Source organism: Hyperolius riggenbachi, chromosome 11 (genome assembly GCF_040937935.1).
Source record: "Hyperolius riggenbachi isolate aHypRig1 chromosome 11, aHypRig1.pri, whole genome shotgun sequence".
Classification (NCBI taxonomy): domain Eukaryota; kingdom Metazoa; phylum Chordata; class Amphibia; order Anura; family Hyperoliidae; genus Hyperolius; species Hyperolius riggenbachi.
The window spans coordinates 25,008,650-25,025,834 of record NC_090656.1 but is presented as its reverse complement, the minus strand read 5'-3'; the positions used below and the strand labels follow the sequence as shown (position 1 = coordinate 25,025,834).

Sequence of the window (17,185 nt, the reverse complement as noted above, 5' to 3'; positions counted from 1 at the left end):
ACATTGGGGGAGCGATCAGACCCCACCAACAGGGAGCTCTGTTGGTGGGGAGAAAAAGGGGGGGATTACGTGTGTGCTGAGTCTTAAAGCTGCAGTAACCCAATTTATGAAAAAAGGCCTGGTCACTAGGGGGGTTTACACCGCGGTCCTCAAGTGGTTAACACTTGAAAATAAGAAATGTATCAATTTAAAAGATGGGAATAAAGTTTATAGTGAATTAAACACATTTTTAAGAAGATAAAATACATTTATTTTCATACATCTTTTCCAACACTCCTAAGAGGGACAAATAAGGAAGAAAGAGGGACAGGGGGATTTAGTTCCCAAAGAGGGAATGTGTCTAAGAGACAGTCTAGGAACATCTAGCTGTGCATACAGCCGTGCTGCAAGTTTGCCATTTACAACCCTACTTACTTATATTAAAAAAGGAGAAAGCCTCCAGGCCACGGCGCGCACGAACACATCCCAAATTGATAACCAATGTTGGAGAAATCTGTCTCTATGGTAACTGACGCCGCTGCACAGCACGGAGGGAGGACGCTCACGCTCCCCGTGACGTCATCAGTAGGCGCCAGGAAGTGTTTGGATTTCAATCGTTTTTATTGGAGCCAGGAAGTGTTTGTGTGCCCATGTGAGCAGAGATGGAGGGTAGGTTTTGGCCGTTTATTTCATCTATCTAAATATTATAAATAATATGTTAGTATATACAAATGTAAAGCGCCCCGGGTTATTCATCGCTGCTGAGTTCACTATGGCTGCTGGGAGATGAGTCTGCTGGCAATCAGTTCACTTCCCAGCATGGCTGCAATTGTAGGAACATGCTGGGGGAGAGATCTGACACTCCAGGGCTCGGTTGTATTGCAGTGTCACTCACTTCTAGCGGAATGGCTAGGTTGGAGAATTATTCTCTGTGAATATTGATGGAATTTAGGGCTCATTCACACTGCAGGCGTTTTCGGGGATGTTTTTTTTACACGCGGGCGGTTTTTAAAATCGCCCACCAATCGCTTGTGCAAGGAATGTCTATGAGAAGATTCATATCAGCGCGGGTCGTGTGCTGTCTGTTCAGTAAAGCGGTGCGTGGACCATTTTTGAGGCGATTCCGCCTCAATGGAAAGTATAGGAGCAACGCAAAACGCTCACAAAATCGCTTTGTGTAGCGATTGCGTTCGCGTTTGTAAGAATAAATACATTGTATTCTTTTCCGGTTCAATGAGTTCACTTCCTGACTTGCGTCTAATCGCCCAACCAAGCATCGGGAATCGAAAAAAAAGGACGCCTCAAAAACAGCCCAATACGGGCAGACACGCGAGCCGAATGCAATGTGAACAAGGCCTTAAAGGGAATGTTCATGCAAATAAAAAAATACCAATCCACTTACCTGGGGCTTCCTCCAGCCCGTGGAAGGCAGGACGTGCCCTCGGCGCCGCTCCGCAGGCTCCCGGTCTTCTCCGGTGGTGCACCTGGCCAGGCCGGCTTCCAGGTCGGGCTCTTCTGTGCTCCAACGTGCGCCTCACACCATCACGCTGACGTCATCGGACGTCCTCTGGGCTGTACTGCGCAGGAAGCCCCAGGTAAGTGGATTGGTATTTTTATTTTTTTAGCCATTAGCGCGGATCTTCCCTTTAAATTAAAGGTCCAAGCTAAAAAAAAAAAAAAAAAAATCCACTTACCTGGGGCTTCCTCCAGCCCGTGGCAGGCAGGACGTGCCCTCGGCGCCGCTCCGCAGGCTCCCGGTCTTCTCCGGTGGTGCACCTGGCCAGGCTTCCAGGTCGGGCTCTTCTGTGCTCCAACGTGCGCCTCACACCATCACGCTGACGTCATCGGACGTCCTCTGGGCTGTACTGCGCAGGAAGCCCCAGGTAAGTGGATTGGTATTTTTATTTTTTTAGCCATTAGCGCGGATCTTCCCTTTAAATTAAAGGTCCAAGCTAAAAAAAAAAAAAAAAAATCCACTTACCTGGGGCTTCCTCCAGCCCGTGGCAGCCGTCCTGTGCCCTCGCCGCAGCTCCGGAGGCGCCCAGTCTTCTCCGCTGCAGAGGGTCGGCGTCTTCTGCACTCCACCGCGCGAGTCACGTGGCATGACCAACGCCATCAGGACGGTACTGCGAAGGCGCAGAACTACTGCGCCTGCGCAGTACCGTCCTGATGACGTCCGACCATTTGTGTCGAAATCGGTTGGATGCATTGATCAGATATGCTGGGAAATCTCAGGCTGGTCGATTGGGAGTGTGGTGGGAACAGCGTGTGATATGGGGATGAGCACGTTTACAGCTGCTTTGACATTCCCTTTTGTGTGACGTCAAACATGCAAAGCATGCTATACACCAGCGGCGAGTGGGGTGCAAATATGGATGCAGATGGACACTAGCAGCGTGTGGCTGGACACTTGAGATATTTTAATGGATGGCCGTGTTCTCGCCAGAATTTTCTTTCCAGCCAGGTGGCATGAAAAAGTAGGCGGGTGGGGCAAGAAGGGGAATGAAGGGAAAAAAGAGCCTGGGGAGAACGCTGGGATAGGCCTGGGCGGCGTCCGATTCATGAAAGATTTCATGCTGAAATCAATTGAGAATTGGTTTGTGGTGCATGGGCAGCCAACAGATCTTTCTCTGATCAGAGCTCTGTCTCTTGGTTGGTGTGCCTGTACATCGCTAGATGTATGGGGATCTTAAAGGGGAACTGAGGAGAGAGGTATATGGAGGCTGCCATGTTTATTTCCTTTTAAGCTGACCCTCTGCCTCTAATACTATTAGCCATAGCCCCTGAACAAGCATGTAGCAGATCAGGTGTTTCAGACTTTAAAGTCAGAACTGACAAGACTAGCTGCATGCTTGTTTCTGGTGTTATTCAGATATTACTGCAGAGAAATAGACCAGCAGGGCTGCCAGGCAACTGGTATTGATTAAAAGGAAATAAATATGGCAGCCTCCGTATACCTCTTACTTCAGTTTCCCTTTAAAGAAAACCTCTAATGAAAAAAAAACAAAACAGAGATACTTACCTTGAGAGGGGGAAGCCTCTGGATCCTAACAAGGCTTCCCCATCCTCTGGTGTCCCAGAAATTTAGCGCGGCAACCTACCCCCCCCCCCCCCCTGCCCACCACCACCACCACCCCGAACAGCGGTGGTGTAAAATATTCACTTACCGTGATCCTGCGCAGGTGCAGTAGCAGCTCTTCATTTGGGTTAAGGCAGAAATAGCCAAACTCTATCGATCCACTCTACTACGCAGACGCGAGTCTTTTGCACCTGCACAGTAGAGCGGATCCGATCGGGTCCGGCTATGTCTGCCTTAACCCGAACGAAGAGCTGCTAGTGTTCCTCTGCAGGATTGTGGTGGGTAAATATTGCCCGCACCTGCGCACCCTTGTCAAGCGACTTTCGGGTGAGCCAGCGCTGGATTCCCCCAAGCTACAGAGGACGGGGAAGCCTCATTGGGACCCTGAGGCTTCCCCCTCCCGAGGTAAGTATCCCCCAGAGGTTTTTTTTTTGTTACATTGTCTCTTTAGGAAGAGGGAAGCCTCTGGATTCTAATGAGGCTCTTCTCACTGTTGGCTGTACAAAGATTACCAAGAAGGGCTTGTCAGTTTTCAGTAATCCGATCAGGGCATTGCTCCTCCTCAAGCATGAGCGTGGCAGTAAATTGCCTGCAGGAGTACAGCTTCGTCTACGCAGTACTGCGCAGGTACTGCCGGGCTTATGCGGATACAGCATGACCATGCTCATTCTAGAAAAAGAGAGGAGCCCTGATCAGCTGGTAGGTCCACAGGTGGCGATGGGTGACCAGAGGACAGCGAGGGAGGCCTTATTAGGATCCTTAGGCTTCCCTCCCCTTAGGTAAGTATGTGTTTCTGAACCCAAGCTTCAGCTCAGGCTCTCTTTAAATTGACCCTGTATTGACAACAAAAGTGTCTCCGGGGATGGAGTAGTTGCCTAGGGAGGGGCATCCTAAAGAGGCTTTCCCCATCCTCCTCAACAAAGGCAATCCAGCAGGTGGGACTCCCGAAAGTCCACTTGTCACCACTGCGAGCATGCGCCATAACAGTTTTCCGCACAGGCTCTGATGGCAATAGCCGTGCCTAACCAGGTCTACTCTACCCGATCTGGCTCGGCTATTTCTGTCAGAGCCCAAGCCGAAAGCCATTAGCGTGCTTAGGGAGGCAGGCCACTGATATTGTTATTGGGTTTTCAGGGTGGCCAGTGCTGGATCAAGGCTGGCTGAGGAGGTTGGGGGCAGTCTCATTAGGCTCCAGAAGCTTCCCCCTCCTGAGGTAAGTTTCTGTTTTTTTTAAACTTGCAGAGTCTCGTTAAGGCCCCGTTCACACTGCACGGAGGCAGATACGCACGACATCAGACAGTGCATAGACTGCACTGATGTTCATTCTGCATGTGTTCCGGACCAGTGCGGTCCGGGAGCGCATGCTGCACGCATTTTTTAACTAAGCGCGCGGCTGACCCATTCACTTTTAAAGGATACCTGAACTTACGTGACATGAGATACACGTGTATGTATAATGCCAAGCACACAAATAACTATGTTGTGTTACTTTTTTTCTTTCTCTGCCTGAAAGAGTTAAATATCAGGTATGCAAGTGGCTGACTCAGACAGGGAGTGACTACAGTGTGACCCTCACTGATAAGAAATTCCAACTATAAAACTCTTTCCTAGCAGAAAATGGCTTCTGAGAGCAAGAAAGAGGTAAAAAAGGGGAATTTCTTATCAGTGAGGGTCACAATGTTGTCACTTCCTGTCTGAGTCAGGACTGAGACAGCCACTTACATACCTGATATTTAACTCTTTCAGGCAGAGAAAGAAAAAAAGAAACACAGCCTAGTTATTTGTGTGCTAAGCACTGTACTTACCCATGTCTATCTCATCATGTCACATGTCACTTCGGGTATCCTTTAAGTGAATGGGATCAGCCTCGCAACACATAGAAACGCAGATGGCGTGCGTTCCTATGCATTGTATTCCGAACGCACGGCCTTCCGCGTTTCATAATGTGAATGTGGCTTAAGGGCCGGATCAGACAGTCGGCGGTTACCGTTTGAGCTCCAAAGTATTGCATATTGAGATCAATGGTAGTGTTCATCTTGCCTTGATTGCTGTTGTTTAACCTCCCCGGCGTTCTATTGAGATCGCCAGGGAGGCTGCGGGAGGGTTTTTTTTTTAATTAAAAAAAAACTATTTCATGCAGCCAACTGAAAGTTGGCTGCATGAAAGCCCACTAGAGGGCACTCCGGAGGCGTTCTTCCGATCGCCTCCGGCGCCCAGAATAAACAAGGAAGGCCGCAATGAGCAGCCTTCCTTGTTTGGCTTTCCTCGTCGCCATGGCGACGAGCGGAGTGACGTCATGGACGTCAGCCGCCTCCGATCCAGCCCTTAGCGCTGGCCGGAACTGATTGGTCCGGCTGCGCAGGGCTCGGGCGGCTGGGGGGACCCTCTTTCGCGGCGGCGATCAGGCAGCACACGCGGCTGGCAAAGTGCCGGCTGCGTGTGCTGCACTTTATTTGATCAAAATCGGCCCAGCAGGGCCTGAGCGGCACCCTTCGGCGGTGATGGACGAGCTGAGCTCGTCCATACCGCTCAGGAGGTTAATCAAGTGCTGCAGTCCATCCAGATTTCCTGAACACTACACATAGCTTCTGGCGTGGGCAGCGTTCGCAGTTGCGATTATGGCTTTAATGTGACGGCAAACTTTTGTCAAACTCTTGTCTGTAAGGTAGTAAAAAAAAAAAAAAAAAAAACTTGGCCACAGCGAATCCAGCAGCTGGCAAGCAACCGTGTGAACCTGCAGAGACAGATCAGTGCAGCAGGCTGAACAGTGGAGGCACTGCAGCTGTGAGTAGTCCAAGCCTGCTACTAGAGGCATTAAGGCAACACTGGGTCAGAACATACTAATGCTTCGTACACACTTGCGATAAAAATCGTTTGCAAGGAACGATAGTTACCAGACCAACAATCTTGGAACGATAGGAATGCAACGATGGGATGCAGTGATCATCATACACATTTTAATGATCGTTCTCGCAGAAAAGATTGATCAGAGGGAAATGCTGCGTACATATTTATATAAAATTTTAAAAAGCCCACTAAAATGGAGTTACAATAGATAAAAATATATGATTGTTAACTTGAAAACAAAGTTTATTTGAAATGTATAATGTAACAATCTTTACGGGCGGTGCTACACAGGAAGTACTGAAGCTGGGCAAAATCCAACGCAGGCGCATTGGCCCTTCGATCGTTCTCTGCAGATAACTGTACACACTATAGTTTTGTAACGATTGTCGCTTGATACGATCCGTCCTGTTGGATTTGCTCATTGTGCCGTTATCGTTCGTTCGTCGTCATACTTAATGATCGTTTGGTAAAGTTCTTTCCCCGATTGTCGGCAAACCGATCGTTAAACTGCTGTTTCAAGCGACTATAGCTGCAAGTGTGTACGTACCATAAGGCTTGGTGCACCCATGACAGAAACACTAGCGTTGCGGAAAACGCTGCATTTTTGCCGCTAATGGAAGTCTATGGGCTGCAGGAAAAAATGCATATAAAATGCATATAAAAAAACGCATATATGCGTGCATTTTTAAAACGCTGGTTTTGATGCATAGTATGCAAAAACTCATCAAAATCGCACACAATAAAAAAATCAATGGGAGCGCAATGGAATGCGTTGTCCATGCGTTGTCCATGCGTTGTCCATGCGTTGTCCATGCGTTTTTATATGCATGTTTCCCCCCAAAAAAATTGTTTTGTAATGCATTTCCGCTTCCTGTTGTCTTCCTAGTGATTTGAATAAATGGAAATATAAAAACGCATACACGTTTTGTATACGTGAACCGCAAACGCATTAAAACACACGCAACACTTGAAAAACGCATCTGCGGTAAAAAAAAAACGCAAATGCAGTAAAAACGCAGCAAAACGCACAAAAAATGTGCAAAACATAAAATTAAAACCTGATATAAAATGCAGCCTTTCATGTTATGTTATGTGTGCACCCAGCCTTAGGGCCCGTTTCCACTTGTGTGTTGCGATTCCAGTGCGGAAAACACATGTGCGATTTCGCATGCGGATGCATTTTTTCCATGCGTTTTTCTATGCGATTTCGCATGCGTTTTGTGGCCAAGCGTTTTTAACCATGTCAATGCTGATTTGCTTTTTACATTGTTTTTACACAAAAAGGCATGCGAAAACCGCATGGCAAAAACTGCACGCGTTTTTCCTATTAATTACATTGTATGCGAATCGCATAGCGGTAGGCGAATTCTGATGGCTCTGCCTTGCAGATTTTTTCTGCACAGAAAAACGCTAAGAAATCCTGACAAGTGGAAACAGTCCCACCCACTTGTATTGGTTATACGTATCTGCATGCAGAAAACACATGCAGATTTGCTCTAGTGGAAACGGGCCCTAAAGGCTGTAGTCCTGGATCATTCCAATTTATGGGTGTCCATAGAAGATGAGGGAAGCGGAGTCAATGCCTTCTAGTTTTCGAATAATATGGTTTAGGTGACCCAGCAGGAAAATCCATAGGGAGCAGTACTCCAATCACAACAATGTCTACTACAACTTGAAGCATTCTAATTGGTCGACTAGTGTGCATTATTACTTCAACTTACATTAAAAACATGACATTACAGAAGGCGCCGTCCACCCGACCACCTTTTCTTGCTGGGTCCCCACCTTCCCTACCTTCTGCTCCAGAGAGGGATAGAGATGAGCATAAACTCTTCAGCTATGTTCACAGTGGGACGTTGTGTCGTAACGGTCGTATCGTCACATGGTTTCCCACACTGCAATGCTCCACCTATGCGACGCTCACAGTGCAGCCGGTGTGGTTAAATGGGGTGCAGCATCCTAACGCACTACATTCAGTAGGTTACTGCAAAATGTGATTGTCGACAGTGAAGTATACTGTTCATTGACTGTATGCTTCACTGTATGTCACAGGGATAATGTGCGGCATGCCTTTCCCATTCTGTTGCATTGCATTGCTTTTGTGATTGCGTTTTGATATTTGCAGTGTACAAGAGCCCTTAGTAACTTTAACCTTTTGCTGACCGCTGCGTGAACGCGCGGCAGCCCCAGGACCACTCCTAGGGGTGGAGATTGCAGGGGATTGCGCACATCCCCGCTTGAATGACGGAGCGGTCCGTCATTAGTCTTCCAGTAACGATAGCCGCTAGGAGACTGTTACTGAAACTCCAGTGAAAATAACATAATGGACAAAAGTGCATATTTTTTACAATAATTATGTATAAATGATTTAGTCAGTGTTTGCCCATAGTAAAATCTTTCCTCTCCCTGATTTACATTCTGACATTTATCACATGGTGACATTTTTACTGCTGGCAGGGGATGTCAGCGGAAGGAGATTCTGCATGCTTTTTTGGCAGATGGAAACAGCTGATATTTCCCACAATGCCACAAGGCTCCCACAGTGTGATGTCAGAACCATGGCCCTGACATCACACTGTGGGAGGGGTTTCACTACAATATCAGCCATACAGACCCCCCTGATGATCCGTTTGTGAAAAGGAATAGATTTCTCATGTAAAAGGGGGTATCAGCTACTAATTGGGAGGAAGTTCAATTCTTGGTTATGGTTTCTCTTTAAATTACATCATTCACCCACTGCTAATTACTTTATACGGGGGGAACAAAAGAGGATGCAAGGGGACAAAGGGAGGACACAGGAGACAGAGAAGACACGGGACGCAAAAGGGAACAGAGGAAGACATGAAGACAAAAGAGGTGGGGGGGGGGGCATTTGGTAGAAAGGGGACATAAGGGGACGCCCCTACTCCACAGACGCCCCAGATTTAGTATATCCCTTTTCCCTGGTGTTTGTCCTTTACACCTCTGTGCGTCTTATGGTCAGGAGTGTCTTCCAGTCTGAAACATACGGTATGTATTTTACAGTCTACATGTTTTCACAGTAGTTGTCCTTTAATGTTTGGCTTTCCCTGATGCATCCGACAACAAGAAGCACGTCGCTGCTTTTTGTTTTTCTTCCGTGACCCCAGAGAGCTGATTTCTGGATCAGTCCCTCGAGCCGGAAAGGCAGATTATGGAGAGAATCTGGCCGCAGACGATGCACCAGGTGTCCGCGCAGTAAACAATCAGGGAACGGGGGCGACGTGATGCAAATCCCCTTCCAAGGTAAGCAGCGAGAGGCTCGTCCCAGTCCAGGCGGCGGAGAGGAAGCAGCTTGTTCTATCAGCTTGGGCAATAAAAGGAAACCGTAACCTCGCCGATAAATTTCCAGCGTCTCCGTAAAAATAAACCGCAATAAACGTGTTTTGTGGCTCCATAAATTCTCCGGCTGGAATCTGTGCATACGCAAGTCTGTAGCTTTGTGTGATTTCATGCGTAAAAGCTCCGCTCTCTTCCTGAAGATATCCTACACGTATGGTTTTTAATGTCTAATTTAATTGTGGGGGAGGGGATGACCGATCTTAACCACTTCACCACTGAGGGGTTTTACCCCCTGACCACCAGAGCAATTTTCACCTTTCAGCGCTCCTTCCATTCATTCGTCTATAACTTTATTATTACTTATCCCAATGAAATGAACTATATCTTGTTTTTTTCGCCACCAATTAGGCTTTCTTTAGGTGGGACATTATGCCAAGAATTATTTTATTCTAAATGTGTTTTAATGGGGAAATAGGAAAAAATGTGGGAAAAAATTATTATTTTTCAGTTTTCGGCCATTATAGTTTTTAAATAAAGCATGCTACTGTAATTAAAACCCATGAAATGTATTAACCCATTTGTCCCGGTTATAAAACCATTTAAATTATGTCCCTATCACAATGTTTGGCGACAATATTTTATTTGGAAATAAAGGTGCATTTTTTTCAGTTTTGCATCCATCCCTAATTACAAGCCCGCAGTTTATAAAGTAACAGTGTTATACCCTCTTGACATAAATATTTAAAAAGTTCAGTCCCTAAGGTAACTATTTATGTTTTTTTTTTTATTGTATTTTTTTTTTTTTTTAATTACAAAAAAAAAAATAAAAATTGGGGAGTGTGGGAGGTAATGAGTTAATATATTGTGTAAATGTAATGTTTGTATATGTAAAATGCTTTTAGGGTGTAGTTTACTATTTGGCCACAAGATGGCCACAGAGTGTTTGTTTACATGCGACCTGTAAGCGTCCGGAAGGACGCTTACAGGAAGCAGTAGGAGGCTGGGAGACGCACAATGATCTCGCTGTTTCTGAAAGAAGCAGCAGATCATTGCGGGGGCTAGATCAACGAACGGGAATGGATTTTCCCGTTCATTGATCTCCGGGCGAGCGGGCGGCGGCGTGCACGAGCGGCGGGTGTGCGCGCACGAGCGGCGGGAGCGCGGACAGCGGCGGTAGCGCGGAAGGTACGGATTTCTCCGTCCCTGGTTTTTTAGGAGGGAAAAAAGGGGCGGAGAAATTCGTACCGCTGGGGGTAAAGTGGTTAAAAACAGATGTTTAGTCACTAGTCCTGAAGCTCCACTATTGTCAAGAAATCAGTCCTGGCCAGGGATAGTCCATGACATGCAAATAATTCCAAGTTGATGCAGGATTATGCAGAATGTATGCAGCTTGAAGACGGTCCGATAAATTTCACCTTGGCAGGATATTATTGGTGCATTTACAAGCTGCATAGGTTTGCATATTCTTTCATCGACTTAAGCCGCGTACTCGCCACCCGACGGCTCCTGCGATGTCCCCTTGACGATGGTCGTCAGCAACGCCTCTTCCTGTCAACGGGTTAAAGCGTGAGGTCATGCGACGTACAGGACGGCGCGAGTGAGACTTCCGCGGTACTTTGCACGGTGTCGTCAGTTATCTCAAAGATCCGATCCGCCGCGTCGGGCCGTTGTCATCGGTGTGATGCCAGGTGTCGTTCGCAATCATGCACCTGTATCCACCTTGCGAGGCTGTTTGAATATCGCCGGTCGTCGGGAAAATCGCCAGGTGGGTACGCAGCTTTAGAATTATTTGCATCTCATTGATCATCTCTAGTTCTCTTAAAGGGGAACTTCAGCCTAAACAAACATACTGTCATCAAGTTACATTAGTTATGTTAATTAGAATAGATAGGTAATGTAATCTCTTATCCACCCTGTTTTAAAAGAACAGGCAAATGTTTGTGATTCATGGGGGCTGCAATCTTTGTGATGGGGGCAGCCATCTTTTTGGTTGAAAGGAGGTGACAAGGAGCAGGAGACACAGTTCCAACTGTCCTGTGTCCTGATCACCCCTCCCAGCTGCACACGCTAGGCTTCAAATGTCAAATTCAAAATGTAAAAAAAAAAAAAAATTGCACCAAAACAGCAGAACGAGAACAACAAAATCAGAAATCCCATCATGCTTTGCACAGCATCAGGGGAAAAAAGCCTGGGCAGTTTTCTTCTGTGCAGCTAAAAATGAGGCTTGTATAAGAGAAACAAAGTTCTGATGCTGTGAAACTGTTAAAGAAACCCAAAGCCTTTTCAGTGCTGCTGAGTCGATTTTTAGTCCGGAGGTTCACTTTAAAGAGAATCTTAATTGATGGGGGGAAAAAAGAGCTACACTTACCTGGGGCTTCTACTGGCCACCTGCAGATGTCCTTTGCCTGCATCGTGACAACCCAATCCTCCGGTCCCCTGCAGCGAGTTAGTTTCATTCCTGGCCATTTGGTGGCCAGTGTTCCTGCGAGGCCCTGGCTGTGCACATCCTCATTCATGCTCCCGTCGCCGTCCTGCGCATGCGCAGTGTGAGAAATCTAGCACTGCACAGTGCAATGATGACGACAGGAGTATTAACGAGGATGTGCAGGTGCACTGGCCCCCAACTGGCCAGGAACAAAACTAGCTCTCTCCAGGGGACCAGATGATTGGTTTGTCTCGGCGCAGGCACAGGATATCTACAGGGGGCCGGTAGAAGCTCCAGGTAAGTGAACTCTTCCCCCCCCCCCCTTAAAGTGAACCTTAAGTAAGAAAAAAAATGAGTTTTACTCACTTAGGGCTTCTACCAGCCCCCTGCAGCAGTCCTGTGCCCTCGCAGCCACTCACTAATCCTCTGGTCCCCCGCTGCCAGCTAGTTTCGTTTTTGCCGACAGGCCGTCAGGACTGGCCACGCGTAGCTTTTTCCGCATTCTCGACTGTAATTAGCGCTATTGCGGGCCGCAACGCGTACAAAAATATGCGTTGCCGCATATCTATGCGTTCGTAATGCGACAACACGTATTTTTGTACGCGTTGCGGCCCACAATAGCGCTAATTACAGTCGGGAATGCGGAAAAAGTTACGCGTGGCCAGTCCTGACGGGCCTGTCGGCAAAAACAAAACTAGCTGGCAGCGGGGGATCAGAGGATTAGTGAGTGGCTGCGAGGACACAGGACTGCTGCAGGGGGCTGGTAGAAACCCCAGGTGAGTAAAACTCTCTTTTTTTTTCTGGCTTAAGTGTCTCTTTATTGAGGCCTGGAACCCACTAGAGCGTTTTTTGAGCTCCCGCTTTCAATCGCTAGTGATTTCCCCAAGCGCACTGCCAATGTAAATGAATGGGACAGATTCCACTAGAGTGATTGCGATTAGAGAAATGGCAATTGCAGGACAAGCAGCATTTTGGGAGCGTTTCCATTCTAATGTATTGGAGCAGGGAAATCGCTCCCAAAATCGCTTGCAAAGCGCTACCACAAATCACTAGCGATTGTGATACCGTTTTGTGCTTTCTAGTGGGTTCCAGGCCTTAGAGCTGGTTCACACTGTCAGAGATTTTTAAGCACTAGAGTTTTGAAAAGCTCTTGCTAATGCAGTGGGGGATTTTCATGAAATCACATCACTCAAGTGAGAATGCACACATTACCAAGAGCTTTTCACATCTCAAGCGCATAGAAAAAGCTCTCGTAGCCTGAACCAGCCCTTAAAGAGAACCCGCGGTGGGTTTGAAGAATATTATCTGCATACAGAGGCTGGATCTGCATATACAGCCCAGCCTCTGTTGCTATCCCAAACCCCCCTAAGGTCCCCCTGCACTCTGCAATCCCTCATAAATCACAGCCACGCTGCTGACAAACAGCTTGTCAGAGCTGGCTGTGTTTATCTCTATAGTGTCAGTCTGCTGCTGTCCTCGCCTCCTGCAGAACTCCAGTCCCCGCCTGCATCCCTTCCCTCCTTGCTGATTGGAGGGCAGGGGCAGGGACCGGAGCTATGCAGGAGGCGGGGGAGCAGCTGAGACTGACACTACAGATGTAAACACAGCCTCACAGCACGGCTGTGATTTATGAAGGATTGCAGAGTGGAGGGGGACCTTAGGGGGGGTTTGGGATAGCAACAGAGGCTGGCCTGTAAAGGCAGATCCAGCCTCTGTATGCAGATAACATTCTTTAAACACACCTCGGGTTCTCTTTAAAGGATACCCGAACTGACATGTGACATGATGAGATAGACATGTGTATGTACAGTGCCTAGCACACAAATAACTAGGCTGTGTTCCTTTTTTTCTTTCTCTCCCTGAAATTGTTAAATATCAGGTATGCAAGTGGCTGACTCAGTCCTGACAGGAAGTGACTACAGTGTGACCTTCACTGATAAGAAATTCCAACTATAAAACACTTTCCTAACAGAAAATAGCTTCCGAGAGCAAGAAAGAGGTAAAAAAGGGGAATTTCTTATCAGTGAGGGTCACGCTGTCGTCACTTCCTGTCTGAGTCAGAACTGAGTCAGCCACTTGCATACCTGATATTTAACTCTTTCAGGCAGAGAAAGAAAAAAGGAACATAGCATAGTTATTTGTGTGCTAGGCACTGTACATACACATGTCTATCTCATTATGTCACATGTCAGTTCGGGTATCCTTTAAGGTCAGCTTTATACTAGAGATTAGGGCTGGTCAGTGACACGCTAATAATGTAGAGAAATTGATTTATAACACAAGGTGTTGCATGGATGGAATGTTTGAATTCCGCCATAAAAAAGCACATTTAAAGTGGCACATTTTAATGTATGTTCCCTTGTCCCTTTCCTCTCATAGATGTTTACAAACGGTTACCTGCCGAAGAAGCCAGAGATCTCGGCTTAGAGGTAAGCAGGAAATATTGTATGCACCGCCGCCTTCTGTCATTGTTTATTAAAGTATGGTGTAATTGCCTTCTTAAAACAGAAGGAAATTTGCAATTATTCAGTTATAAATGAACATTTGTGGTTACCCACAATGCACACCTACTAAATATGCAAATTATCCCTTTCCGCCCTTGTTAAGCCAAGCAAGCATCCAGAACCGCTGGTTTATAGCAAGCCTATAGCTTTAAGTTTTACACAGCCATATCAAACCCACATGTAGACAGCCTGTTTCGGACTTTTGGTCCTCATCAGTACATGGCAGGGATTGATATGGCTGTATGAAATAGGGCTTGTTCATTTATAACTGAATAATTGCAAATTTCCTTCTGTTTTAAGAAGGCAATTACACCAAGCTTTGCTTTTTTAGTAGGAGGGCTTTTTGGTTCCTTTTATCCCCCTATACATTCCTAGTAGTTTGGGTCACCCTGAGCTGCTTGGTTACTCTGTTGTACTGGTCCAAGCCCTATCTCATACAGCCTTATCAATCCCTGCCATGTACTGATGAGGACCAAAAGTCCGAAACAGGCTGTCTACATGTGGGTTTGATATGGCTGTGTAAAACTTAAAGCTATAGGCTTGCTATAAACCAGCGGTTCTGGATGCTTGCTTGGCTTAACAAGGGCGGAAAGGGATAATTTGCATATTTAGTAGGTGTGCATTGTGGGTAACCACAAATGTTCATTTATAACTGAATAATTGCAAATTTCCTTCTGTTTTAAGAAGGCAATTACACCAAGCTTTGCTTTTTAAGTAGGAGGCCTTTTTGGTCCCTTTCATCCCCCTATACATTCCTAGTAGTTTGGGTCACCCTGAGCTGCTTGGTTACTTTATTAAAGTACACCTGCAACTTAAAGCGGACATGAACTCAAAACTTCCTTTCTGCTCTAAAACATTAGCACCAGCATAATAACCTTTACAGAAAAACATTTCTTTGTTACAGCTGATACAACTCCTGAAATGAATCTGCAGTGTGTCTACTTCCTGCTTTCATGGAAGCTGACGTAGGGTTAACATCCTGTGTTTACAAATGAGCTGCTTTGCCGAGGCAGCCAGCTGACACAGCTGAGGGATCAGATTGCAATTGTAAGTCACAGATGAAGAGAAAAGGCTGCATATTACGTCAGTAGGGGGCAGCCGATGAATGCTGCAGCTCTTGCTGGCCAGGATCCTCTTCATCTTTGCTGCTGCCGCACTCCCTTCCGTTTACAAGATTATGCAGATTTTATGCAGCTTGGACCAGTCTCAGCTCAGCAAGGCGGAATTCGAATGGCCCATTTTCAAGCTGCAGACTGCTGTATTTCATGGTATTTCCTGGCAGTGTCCCTATACTTAAAGCGGAATATAACCCTGCATTTCAACTTTGCTCTAAAACATTATTTACAGCATATTATATGCAACCAGCATTTTTTTTTTACTAGACCAGCATTGGAAGGGTTAAACACAGAGCTTTAACCACTTGCCGACCAGGGCTGTATTGGCTGATCTGTGCTGCGTGGGCTCTCCAGCCCGCAGCACAGATCAGTATTATGCCAGGGCGATCAGACTTCCCCCCCCCCTTTTTTCCCCACTAGGGGATGTCCTGCCGGGGGGGGGGGGGGGGGTCTGATCGCCGCCGGCCATCTGCGTTTTGCGGGGGGGGGCTCCTCAAAGCCCCCCTCCGCAGCCGTTTCCGCCCTCTGCCTCCTTACCTCCCTCCCTCCCTCTCTCCGTAATGCGCAGGACGGAGTTCCGTTTTGTGCATTGAAGGATAGGCTTCCGCCTATCAGATGCCGGCGATCCCCGGCCAATCAGAGGCCGGGGATCGCCGATCTCCTCTACGGCGCTGCTGCGCAGCAGCGCCGTATGATGTAAACAGCGGGGATTTCTTCCCCGCGTGTTTACATTTTGCCGGAGGGCCGCGATCGGCGGCTCTCCGGCTGTTCACAGAGACACCCTCTGTGAACTGACATGGAAAGGCCGCTCGATCGAGCGGCCGTTTCCATGGTAACCCGCAGACGACCAGTTTACGCCGATCGGCGTTAGCTGGTCGTCAAGAGGTTAAAGTTCCGTGGAGAGAACTTCAGAAGTTCAGATAGATACATTTAACTAAATAGAATGTAACAAGTGATAAATGTTACACACTCTTCGGCTTTCCTCCAGCTCCTGCACAGTCAGAGAGAGTGAGTCACATGCCACACTTAGATACATTTAAGTAAACAAAATGTATCTATGTAAGCTCGGATGCGTCTGCAGTTCTCTCCAGGGACTTTAAAGCTCTGTGTAACCCTTCCAATGCTGATCTAGTAAAAAAAAAATGCTGGTTGCATATAATATACTGTAAATAATGTTTTAGAGCAAAGTTGAAATGCAGGGTTATATTCCGCTTTAAAGTGGATCCGAGATGAACTTTTACTCATTGCATAATTGTGTTCCTTTCCTGTTGTTTATAGGGCATTCCTCAAGCCAAATACTTTTTTGTTTTAATGCTCTCCCTATAAACTAAACAAGCCTCGCCCACAGTTTTTCAGAGAGGCTTGGCAGTAGCAAGGACTCATGGGAGCTCAGTCTGGGCAGGAGGAGGGAGGGTATTACTAGTCAGAGATTTCAGAGGCAGAGGGGAGGAGGGGGGGGATTAGGTTTTTTTCACAGAAGATGCAGATAAACTTTCCTGTGTGTAATGTTTACAAACAACATGGCTGCTGCCATTGTATCACAGGAAGAAATAATCATATTCTATTGAAGCTGTTTTCAGCTAGATTTGATGTGTAAACTATCTAAACTTTAGATAAGATATATAGACAAGTTACTTGTTATAGTTTTTCATCTCGGATCTGCTTTAAAGGGAACCTTAACCCTTCAAACTAAAAAGCAGTTTCACTTACAGGGGGCTTCCCCAAGCTCCAGCAGCCGTCCTGTGCCCCCAGCAGCCGTCCTGTGCCCTCGCAGCTCCTCGATTGTCCTCCGGCCCCCGCTGCGCATTCGTTTTGTTTTCGGAATACTGAGAGTCGGCCCCCGGCCACACGTATTCTTGTCCGCCTTGCCGGCATCAAGCGCGTCCTGCACAAGCGCAATTGACGGAGGCAAGGCGAAAGTCATCCGAAAACGAAA

General features: G+C 46.9%; 1 protein-coding gene across 1 annotated transcript in view; it reads left to right on the top strand.

Annotated features, from left to right (window-relative positions):
• Positions 1 to 570: 570 nt before the first annotated feature.
• POP4 (POP4 homolog, ribonuclease P/MRP subunit) overlaps positions 571 to 17,185 on the top strand; it is a 47,251-nt gene continuing 30,636 nt past the window's right edge. Inside the window, exons 1-2 of the mRNA XM_068261794.1 lie at positions 571 to 648; positions 14,010 to 14,059. Coding sequence (XP_068117895.1) covers positions 642 to 648; positions 14,010 to 14,059 — 57 coding nt within the window. The 5' untranslated portion in view covers positions 571 to 641. The remainder of the gene's footprint in view (positions 649 to 14,009; positions 14,060 to 17,185) is intronic.